Source organism: Zootoca vivipara, chromosome 12 (genome assembly GCF_965207765.1).
Source record: "Zootoca vivipara chromosome 12, rZooViv2.hap1.1, whole genome shotgun sequence".
Taxonomy (NCBI): domain Eukaryota; kingdom Metazoa; phylum Chordata; class Lepidosauria; order Squamata; family Lacertidae; genus Zootoca; species Zootoca vivipara.
Genome location: NC_142595.1, coordinates 42,365,699 through 42,376,971, shown reverse-complemented (window position 1 = coordinate 42,376,971; position 11,273 = coordinate 42,365,699). Strand labels below are relative to the sequence as shown.

The 11,273-nt window shown below is 47.0% G+C and overlaps 2 protein-coding genes across 3 annotated transcripts; one reads left to right on the top strand and one right to left on the bottom strand.

The window, feature by feature from the left end:
• Window positions 1-345: 345 nt before the first annotated feature.
• Window positions 346-7,298, bottom strand: SDR39U1 (short chain dehydrogenase/reductase family 39U member 1). The gene is made up of 6 exons (XM_088655350.1): window positions 6,874-7,298; window positions 4,591-4,697; window positions 3,775-3,857; window positions 3,325-3,446; window positions 2,480-2,623; window positions 346-1,133 (listed from the first exon to the last, which is right to left on the bottom strand). The coding sequence occupies exons 1-6, from the start codon at window positions 6,887-6,889 to the stop codon at window positions 718-720; spliced, it is 888 nt and encodes a 295-aa protein (XP_088511476.1). The 5' UTR covers window positions 6,890-7,298; the 3' UTR covers window positions 346-717.
• Window positions 7,299-7,324: 26 nt separating this feature from the next.
• On the top strand, window positions 7,325-11,273 carry EMC4 (ER membrane protein complex subunit 4). 2 transcript variants are annotated; one of them, XM_035134643.3, is made up of 6 exons: window positions 7,325-7,382; window positions 8,860-8,951; window positions 9,081-9,195; window positions 9,362-9,515; window positions 10,523-10,683; window positions 11,016-11,273. In XM_035134643.3, exons 2-6 carry the CDS (start codon window positions 8,866-8,868, stop codon window positions 11,049-11,051), a joined length of 552 nt encoding a protein of 183 aa, XP_034990534.1. In that variant the 5' UTR covers window positions 7,325-7,382; window positions 8,860-8,865; the 3' UTR covers window positions 11,052-11,273. The 2 variants fall into 2 exon arrangements, with proteins under 2 accessions (XP_034990534.1, XP_088511477.1); XM_088655351.1 differs by lacking the exon at window positions 9,081-9,195.

Genomic DNA, 11,273 nt, shown 5'->3' with positions numbered 1-11,273 from the left:
CTGGGCCCAAGGGCTACAGGGGTGGGGCGACCAGTCATCATTCTGAATCAAGATGGCAGACCAGGACGTGACTGTGGATTGGGTCCCAGGCTGGGTCATCAGTTAGGTCACAGCCCAGTGGAAGAACTTCTGCATTGTCTGCAAAAGTTCCCAGGTTCAATACCTGGCCACTCCAGGTAAGGTTAGGAAACACACTATTTCTGAAATCCTGGAGGGGCTGTTTCCAGTCAGTGTAAACAGAACTAGATGGACCAACCGTCTGACTCAACATTGGGCAGAAAGTGTGACAGACTTTCCACCCAAGAACAAACAACAGTGCGAACAAATCCTCTTTCCACAATGCTATTTCAACTATCAGCAGTTTTTATTCTTACAAAAGAAACCAAATTTTATGTTCGTGTGAGTTCACACACACACACACCCCTGAGTAAGTGGCTGTGCCTTCTGTCATTTGAACCCCCTCTTGCCAAAGGAGACAGGCACTTAAAAGACTTTGAACGGCTATTTACACTGCACAAATCTGGGGGGACCCTTAACGACTTAACAAAAGCGTCTGCAACAATAAATATTTAAGAGGCCCACGTGCTTCTTTTTTTCCTGTGTGTGTCCTCAGCAAAAACGAACAGAACTGAAACTTAATAAAGCAGCGAGGTGGGAGGAAACCAGCAGATTTTATCTACCAAGGAATTACTACTACTAGGCACACTTTTTCCTGGGTCAGGTTAAAATATTCTGGAGGGCAGAGGGAAGATCAGGGAACGCAAAGCGGTAGTTGCTCTCCAGAGTCTGTTTGGGTACCACGCGCTGTCCTTCAAGCAGCATGACACTCCGCTCGGGGCCAAAGATGGCTGACACAGCAAAGCCTGGCAGAGGCAAAAAGGCAGGCCGCTGGAGCGTTGACCCCATAGCCCGGGCAAAGTCCCCATTGGTGGTGGTAACGGCGGATGGTGCGACGCCATTCAGGATCCCCCGGACGCCCTCCCGCTCCAGCGCATGGGCCAGGATGCCTGCCAAATCAGCCACATGGATCCAGGGGAAAGGCTGGAGGCCAGAAGCGATGGGGCCTCCTAGGCCGAGGCGAAAGGGCCACAACATCTGGGCAACAGCCCCGCCCTCTCTGCCCAGCACCACACCTGGAGGCAAAGAGAGGGAGAATTATTGCTCAGGGAGTGCAAGCTTACTGGCAAAAAGCAAACGCTTATAGGGAAACCACCAAGGTGAGTTGCACAGGGTTATAGATTGAACAAGCTTATACAGAAGCATCTCTCTTACCCCCCCCCAAATAATATTTATTGATTTTCAAACATTTTAACACAAAAACAAACACAAAAAAGCAAAAATAAAACATAATAATAAAAAAAGAAAAAACATATCAATTCTTACATTAACTTGACATTGTAGACTTCCTCGATCCCCCCCCACACTGGGCCCATTTAATAAATCTAAATTAAGCAATTTTCCTTTATTATCTTAAATCATTCTAACACAATTTTCCCATTGTTTCACAACCAATTCTAATCTACACAAAGGAAAAAAACATCGACAATCCTCAACCTATAATTCATTAATTAATCCAAATCTAAATTTATTTTCCCATCCATCTCTAATTCTTCATTTAGCCTCACAATTTATACCCCAAAGTTTTCCCATAATAACCTTTAACCACCTTCATCTAATTCTACCCCCCCTCCCCCTGGACTCCGGATCTCCCAGATGTATCAACCAGCTCCATAAAACGTTCCAGTTTCGGACCATCTTAATCAATCAGAAAATAACCCATTGTTGCTTCTCACCCTATTCCCACTCTTTCACCACCTATCCACCACTCTCCCTTCTTTGTCCCCTGCTGCCCCCCCCCCAATTTTCTAACTGTAGCACAGTACCATCCAGCTATGTTTCCACTTTTCAGCCCTATCTCAATCCCCCCCGCCCCCCCAAAAAATTATACAGAAGCATCTCCTGGGCTTGGCTTTACACAGGTGTGGAAGTTAAATCACACTCACGGTGAGCAAAGAGGAAAAGTGGATGGCTGATTCAGCAAGAAGAACAGGATGCTTACCCTTCCCATCTGCCTCGAGTGTATAATCATTCGTGGCACATCCTTAATAGAGTCTGGGAAAGGGGAATGAGCAGATTCCCCACCGTGGTTTTGGTGGGGTTCCCATGCGGTCTCCCATCCAGGCACTGACCAGACCCAGGCCTGCTGAGCTTCAGTGGGATCGCTGCATCTCGTGCCTTCAGACCACAGTTCGGACAGGTGAACGGAGGCACAGGAGCCTGTAAGCATCTGCTACTCTCACCCACATTGTATGAAGGAATATCATCCTCCGAGTCAGACACACAGACGCTGAGGCTACGAGAGCTATGATCTCACCCTCGGCCTCTCGTGTCTCTGGGCTTTCACGCGCCACGTCCAAGCTGAGCCCATATCTCCAAAGATGCCCTTCTCTCCATTGTCGGCCCTTACTCCCCAACTTACCAGATCTCACTACCACCTGGCGTGTGGCGTCACCGGGGATTTTAGCTGCTGCCTCCCAGCGGGTCACCAGGCGAGAAAAGAAATCAAAGTCTCCACCAGGACTCTCTTCTGTGTATTCAGTGGTGTGGCTGGGTCTGTAGTACCCTGGGGTTGGGACACGCATTTTACCAATAGTTTGACTTATCTCATACCCGGATTTTACCTAACCAGCCAACCCTGAATAATTATGTCACAAGAAACCTGTATAAAGGCTTCCTAAATTCCCAAACTGCTTTTAACTTTGTAAATGACAATCCTGAAGGGCCCTTTTGTTTCCTTTCCCAGTTTCAAGTCTTTGTCTTAGGCTTCTATCTCTCTGACACATCCTTCACTTAAGCCCTTCTAAAAATCACTTTAAATCCTTGGTAAGCCCACTCTGCCTTTAGCCAGCTCTGGATTTCCTGCCCTCGTGAGACCTCCCAGCTTCCCTGTGTATGTGTTCCCCCCACTGCCAACAGCACACCACCCCTCCTTGTCCCCAGGAGTTATTCTTCACCCCCTTATATAACCTATATTCTCAGTCGGTCATTCTACTGTTGACACATTCACCCGAGCACACAAAATGTTTGTGGGCATTCCATAGCATCCCTAACAATAAAACAGGCTGCAGCCGGCATCCGCCCTCAGACTCCTAGGTGTTGGCATACCATTTTCTTTTCATATTTGTAAAATTGCTTGTGGAGTCATAGGACACTGCATGTTCACAAGCTCCCAAGATTGAGGGGGTGCACTCTACCCCCACAGTTATTTCGCTACCAGCAGCCACCAAGCGAAGCTACAGTTTTAGCTAGCATGGAGGTAAGTACCTACGCCGGTGACAAGGATCCAGGCAGAAGGTGGGCGCTCAGCTCCTGCAATGGCTTTCGCCAAAGTATTTGTGGTCTCTATCCGACTGGCAACCACTTCCTGGCGGAAGGACTCATTCCACCTGCAGCATTGGAAGAAACTATCCTTGTATCTCTATACATAATGGCTTTTACACAAGTCTCAGAGCAGCGTGCTAAGTTTTTGTTCCACCTGCGGCCCACGGTCTGGACCACCCTGAGTGGGAGCAATCCCTTCCACCCTCCACCAATCAGGTGGAATTGATTCTGTCCTCTAGACTTCCGACAACTGCCCCTTGGGCCTGTCCTATCAACCGCTTGTTCCTTCCCCTCAGCTCAGCTTTGATACTACAGCTAGGAGTCCAGATATCAGGGTCAGCTGCAAAGTCGTATTAATCACCCTGAGTGATCTCATCCAGGGACCTACCGTACCTCCGGAGGGGGTTAAGGACATTTTCTCCAGCTAGGTTGACCACACCTTCACAAGGAGGGAGCCCCAAGCGGGAAACTTCATCCTAGGAGGAGGAGAGGAATGTGCAGCATTAGTCACTTTAGCTACAAACACCTCCCCTGCCACTCAAATTTGCCCATCCCACTCTTGATTGGTTCTTTCTACCGATATGCAACTCAGCATCCAGCGATAGGAGTAAATCTGTCTTTTCGGCTTAGTTCTACTGACCCCGATACTTTACAGCTACCTAGCATATGTGTGTCTGGGATAGGATGTGGCCTTGGGAGAACCCCAAGGGCCTAGCAGAGAGCCTCGGAGGGCCACATTTGGGCTTCTGGCCTGAGGTTAAGAGAACAGTGAATGGCTAATTGTGGCTCCCCTCCTACTGCCTCTCTGAAGCCTGTTCTGTTGGGCACTTGTAATTTGGCAGTGTAATTTGTGCATTTTAGTCACGTCCAGTGTGCTAGCATGTGGCCCTTGGAGGAGTTGGAAGGTGGTGGTGTGGCCCTCGGGGCTGAAAAGGGTTAGCCACCCCCAGGTTAAAAGCACAGCAGCAGAGCCAGGGAATTGTAGAAATTCTGCACATGCTTAAAATAAGCCCTCATCACATACCCAGGTATGTGACAGAGGATGAGATGTTTGGACAGTGTTCTCAAAGCTACTAACATGAGTTTGACCGAACTGTGGGAGGCAGTGGAAGATAGGAGTGCCTGGTGTGCTCTGGTCCATGGGGTTATGAAGAGTCAGACACGACTAAACAACTAAACAACAACAACAACAACAACAACAACACATACCCAGGTAATCCGTCCTTTTCCGGGATGGCGGGAAATCAGGGTGACATCATGCCCTCGGCTCCTCAGCAATTGGGTTAAGGCTCTGCCAACAAATCCAGTCCCACCACCTAATTTCAATATGAAAAATGTAATTGCATTTTTTTAATAAATGATTTTATTTTTGTTAGTAATTGCTATATACAGAGAGATAATGGGATAGTTCACCAAGCAATGAGAGGAAAAGTAGTGGGTGACACAAAAAAATTACCCCTTCCCAAATAACCAAGAGGCTTTACCTTTCAAACTGAGTAAGGCTGCAACCCTAACCCCGTTTACCAAAAAGTAAGTCCCACTGAACTTAATAGGACCTACTGCAGTGCAGATGTGCTTAGGAGTTAAAACAAACAAACAAACAAACAAATCCTGTGGCCAAGTCCTATGTACGTACTGAGAACCTCCCACCCTAAAAATTAACTTTTGATAATACTGTAATAATAATAATAATAATTATACCCCAACCATCTGGCTGGGTTTCTCCCAGCCCCTTTAGGCGGCTTACAGCTTGTGAAATTGTGTGCCTCTGATCAAGCATAAAGGGAATGTTCTACCCCAACTTTATAAGTACAGTATGCATAAGATTACAGACGAATGCATTAGTTGTGTAAATGACGCTTAATATCACCGAGACCCTGAAGCAAATCAATAGCCAGGTGGGCAATGGAGATATTTTACTGCAGCATCATAGAGTTGGAAGGGACCCAACGGTCATCTAGTCCAACATGTCTGCACATACCCCATGCAATGTGTCTGTTTCAGACTGACCAGTACCAAAAAAACCTTCTTCTATAGCCTAGCTTTGGCCTTTGACTACAGTGGAACCTCGGGTTGCAGACGTAATCCGTGACGGAGGCACATCTGCAACCCACAGCGTTCACATCTTGAAGCACCGCGTCTGCGCATGCGCAAAGTGAATTTTAACGCTTCTGCGCATGCGTGAGCGGAGAAAACCGGAAGTGACCCATTCCGGTACTTCCGGGTTTCGCGTGGTCCGCAACCCAAAAATGTAACCTGAAGCGTTCATAACATGAGTTATGACTGTAATTGTGAGCTTTTAGAAATGGGTAAGATGTTTCCTTTTCCTCTTGGTTTTAATGTATCTATTGTACGGGGTGGTGTGTGGGGTGTCATCTGCTTCTTTGCTGCATTGTAAATCCCTTTGGGCGACTAACAAATTTAATACATAAATAATAAGTTAAGAAGAAAGGGAATCGTGTCCCTTTAAGACCTGTACAGAGAAGAACATTGCTGTTTCTTCAGAAGCTGGGTGGAAAAGCTGGTAGCCTCTAAAACAAGCATTGCAGGTGGAATACCCTATTGTTCCTCACTTGCAGGGTAAAGATGCTTGCTCTTTATTTAGGAGACACGACTATGGTGAAATCGTCAAGAGCTCTGAGCATGGGGCTGTGGGTTCAGATCTCCACTCAGCCAGGGTGTCCATGGGCCAGAAGTTGTCTTTTAGACTAACCTATTTTGCAAAGTTGCTGTGAGGAAGAGGACCATGTCCACCACCTTGAGCTCTCTGGAAGAAGTAAAACGATAAATTAAACAGCCAGATCATAGAACTGTAGAATTGGAAGGGCCATTTAGTCCATGGATAGGCAAACTAAGGCCCAGGGGCTGGATCTGGCCCAATCGCCTTCTAAATCCGGCCCGCAGACGGTCTGGGTATCAGCGTGTTTTTACATGAGTACAATGTTTCCTTTGATTTAAAATGCATCTCCGGGTTATTTGTGGGGCATAGAAATTCATTCTTTATTTCCCCCCAAAAATATAGTCTGGCCTCCCACAAAGTCTGAGGGACAGTGGACCCCTGCTGAAAATGTTTGCTGACCCCTGATTTAGTCCAACCGCCTGCAATGCAGGAATCTCAGCTAAAGCATCCATGACAGATGGCCACCCAACTTCTGCAAAAATCAACCAGGAAGGAGAGCCAGCAACCTCCTGAGATAATGGACATGAAACCCACAGATTCTGCTCAGGGGTCTGCTCGCCTGGAGGAAAGGCATGCTCTCCACTGGGTCTCCTTTGGTGGTGATCATCCCCCGGGACTCTGGTTGCCTGCAACTCAAAGCTGGCTGAAAATCACAACTTCCAAACAGCAACCCAACTCCGGGCTTCCTTTGCAACAAAAGCTAGTCAAACCTCTTTTGCATAATAATAATACTACTACTAATAATAATAATAATACAGCAACAGTAACAAGGTCTTCTGGACCACCCCCACCCACGCCCCTTTCTAACTCACCCACTAAGACTCTCATAGCTGAAAAAGCAGGCAGCGCGCACGCGCGGCGGGGAAGGACGCTGAACAAGCCCACGGATCAATCAAGACCATAGAGATGGAGGGGAGGCAAGCGGGTAGACAAACGCGCAGCCCGGACTTCCGGCAGAGACTCGCTTCCGAAAGGCAGCCAAATGGTTCCGCTCTGCTCTTCGGCACCTCTATGGTGGCATCCGCGGAACGCGAGGGAAGCGGGTTAATGTAGACCCGGAAGAGTGAAGAAGGGCTGTGTGGTGGCTTTAGTGTCTGACGACCTTTTCCTTTTCTCTATATCCGGGGGGGGAGGGCGACGAAGCAAATTATTTTTTACTATTGGAGAATCGTTTTCTCTCCTAAAGGGCGAGAAAATTGGGAAGAGGGGTTGCCATGGTTTCCACGCTTGTGACATCACCGGAAACAGGAACAGGAAGCGGCCAGGGCAATAGAGGCAGCGGGGCGAGAGTGTTTCCGAAGAGGCAGCGAGGACGTCAAAGGTAGGATCCTGTTCAGGGACTGTTCCGAGGGCCCAGCAGGTTTTGTTGCAGGGAAGGACGTTTCTGATTTGGAGGGGGTGGTATCTTTGTTCGTCCCCACTGGCTCCTTCGCCTGAAGCTGCAGTTCCCCTCTTAGTGACAACAGCAACGAGTCCAGATATTATCTCGTTCCTTTATCTTTTTCTCCCCCTAATAATAATAATAATAATTCTGGAGGGATGGGACAATGCGTATTATTACTTTAATTCTCTCTCACCTCAGTCCAAACCTAAATGTGCTGCATGTAATGCCGATTATATGCTGAAAGTGAGCTGCTCTTCGTGCTTGGAGCATCCTGCCTTTAGGCCTGACACCAGGCCTCCAAGCAGGCTTGACAGTGAGCAAAAACTGATACGTGATCAACCCAGCAAGAATGTTATTTGGAATAGCAGTGATGGTGGATTAGGAAAGCTTGATGGTGGAAAGTGTCCTCTCCCCAAGCTTTCGATGGGGTTTGTGGGTCAATGGAAGAGAAGGAGAAAGGAATACAGTCATGGGATGCATGAGTTGGATTTAAAGGAGGGCCAGGCTGGCCTAAGATGTTTTGCTGCAATCAGTAAAATAATAATAATAATAAACAATAAATCTGTAAGCAGACCCTGGGTGACACATCCCCAGTAATCATTGCATATAATAGTACAGCAGGTATCAACAGCAATGGGCTGTCACAACACTCACAATAATCACAATAAGCTATTTCTGCCTAATGGTACTGACAACCCTGAGAAAGGAATAGGATCAGACTTTCATAACTGTTTGGGAAGCTGAGAATGGGGGTGTTTCGAAGGTGTCAGGGAGGCCCCACGACAGCTCGGACTGTAGTCTGGGAGAGCAGACTGAATGTTTTATCAGGTCAGTAGGTGGGAGACTGGGGGCATTTATCGGTTTAAAGGATGGATTTGGTAAGATTCCTATATGGATTGTGAGGGACAAGTGATTTGAGGATGCAGAGAAATAGGTGAACGAGAAGCAGGGAAGTTTGAAGGTGGATTTGTTAGATGGTCAGAAATACTATTGCACAAGTGAAATGGATAGTTTTATCAGAGTGTGCAAGGTGTGTGGAATTGGGACAGAGAAGAGCGGCTTAGGCTGCTGTTGACATTTCATCCTGCATTCTATATGATGCACTTCACGTTGTTTTGGAGATAAGGAATTGAAGCTGAGACCTTGCAATTCATCCTAAACCACTTCGGGAATCTTCAGCCGACATGACATACAAACCCAGGGTCCTCTTGGGTTCCATTTCAGTGTTAGCCCCTAACTTGAGAAATGATTGGTTTATCAGAGCTGGAGATGGGAAGAGGCAAGGTGCACTGGAGAAGCTTGTGATTTCCTGGGAGTCACTGGAAGTTATGTGGAAGGGTCAAGCTGCTTAGGTCTTCAACCTCTGGTTGAGGTTCTCTTTTAGTGTCTGTCTATGCCTTCTTTTCTCCCTTAGGCAGCGATGAGCACCCCTGGGGGGCTAGTTACCAACCGCGGACGGCGTTTCAAATGGGCCATTGAGTTGAGTGGTCCAGGCAGTGGGAGCAGGTATGTACTGAACTGGAGGTCTATATATCATCTCCCAGTGTAAGCAGGTAGCTTGATTCCAGGGGTAGCTCTGTCTCTGGCAGGTATATGAATTTAGCTCAGATGTCACCCATCCCTTTCTCTTGCCAGAGGCCGGAGTGACCGGAGCGGTGGCCAGGGAGACACCCTCTATCCCATCGGCTACTCAGACAAGCAGGTGCCAGACACAAGTGTCCAGGAAACGGATCGCATCCTAGTAGAAAAGGTAGTGCAGTAAAAGAAGGGGGGGCTGGCCACTGGATCTCTTGGTATTCTGTGCTGAGCAGAACACTGGAACCAGATACCCTCTTCATGTGAGTTTTGAAGAAGGCAAGGTGAACGTGAATAGTTTGCTCCTTGATTCTACTTTCTTTTCTCTTCCACCTTTTCAGCGCTGCTGGGATATCGCTCTGGGCCCCCTGAAGCAAATCCCTATGAACTTATTTATCATGTACATGGCAGGCAATACAATCTCCATCTTCCCCACTATGATGGTCTGTATGATGGCCTGGAGGCCCATCCAAGCACTCATGTCCATCTCTGCCAGTAAGTGTATTTTCATCAACTGTATTTTTATCCCAAGCTTCCTTCATTTCTTGCCTCATGAGATTTGTCTGTGATCCCAGTTGAAGAGACACTGCATTCTGGGAATTTGAGGCAAATGCAGAATAGTCCTGTACACACCAACAGAAGGGATGGTAAAACTGCTCCCAGTTTGGATTGCATCAGTGTATATGAGGAATTGAAGGATTCCTCCATTGAGCGAGGGTTCTTGCACGTGCATAGCTAGACGTAAGGGGCAAGGTATGGTGGTTTGGTGCAAGCAATGGTTATTCCCATTATTTCATACAATCCCCAAATGGCCATCCAGGAACAGTTGTGTGAATGAGGTATGTGTGCGTGAATTTATCCACTAGAGATGCACAGGGTTGCTGCAAGGATAAATGTGGTGGGAATTTATATACAGTATATGCCCCTGTGAACCTCTAGAGGATAACAAGTAATTAGGAGAAAATAATACAAAAATGTACAAATGTACATTTGTAGTGGTGGTTTGGACATACCAGGTAAAAGTTGCAGATCTCAGGGGTTCTTGCAAATCTGTTATTGAAGTTAAGTAATCATCTAGTGGCAATAGAAGTGGAGAATGCTATGCACTGTGTAGTCTGTTTTAAAATGCTATACATAGGCCTGGAGAATTCATAGACTGCCAGTTTCATCTGAAGTGTGGGTGTTCAGAAGAGGATTCTTCAGTATAAATACCTAATGCTTGACGAACTTTCTGCTCACTAACTTTCCTCAGCAGTAGGAAATGCTTAACTGGGTTCATCCATTGTTGTGCGACTGAATGGTTAAACTCTCTAGGGCAGAAATTCGTGGCTGGTGATCTTTTCTGTCTCTGTGTGGATAGTTTCCTAACATGCTAACAGAGGTTAACTCTGTTGTAGTTAGTACCTTGACTGAATATTCAGAAGTGAAAATAGGCCAGCAAGCTGGCCCTGTGCTGCGTGTTTGTGGTCTGCCTCTGACTTAATTTTCTGCTGTCCCCACAGCCTTCAAATTACTTGAGAGTTCAAGCCAGAAGTTCTTGCAGGGCCTGGTGTACCTAATTGGCAACTTTTTAGGGTTGGCCTTGGCGGTTTACAAATGCCAATCAATGGGACTGCTGCCAACTCATGCCTCCGATTGGCTAGCTTTTATTGAGCCACCTGAGGTGAGTATGGAGGGTCTGACATTTTGAATACATGTTTGTGAATGGAGGTGATCTTCTCCTTCCCCACTCAGATGACATGTTCTAACTGTCCATGGTTACCCTAAAAGGCTGAGGGATGGGGATGTTTTGTACCAGTGTCCATGGAACAGCACTTCAGTCCCTTCTGGATTCTCATTGCTACAAAATCTCAGTGCTTAAAAACTAAAGCAGTGATGGTAGGATGTTTAACATTGTCTTACTTTGTCCCAGTGCTTGGGGGCCTTTAAGGACAGTGGAGCTATGATGATGCTTGCTCAGGTTTATTGACAACACTTTCTTCTTTTTATGGCCAGCGCATGGAATTCACGGGTGGGGGTCTAGTGTTATGACCCAACCCAGTTCCAGAAACCAATTGCTGCTTTAGATGCCTGGATCGCTACTGTAGAATACTCGTCACCCATCGCTCCTAATAAGACTGGCAGATGAAGATGCAGACAGAATGTGAAAGACTGATGTTCTCTGCCGAGGGAGGAGCAGGAGGCTTATCCTGACATGCTCTTTTCACCTTCCCCGCTGTGGTGAAAGCAGAATAAAAGTGTTATGCACATGTG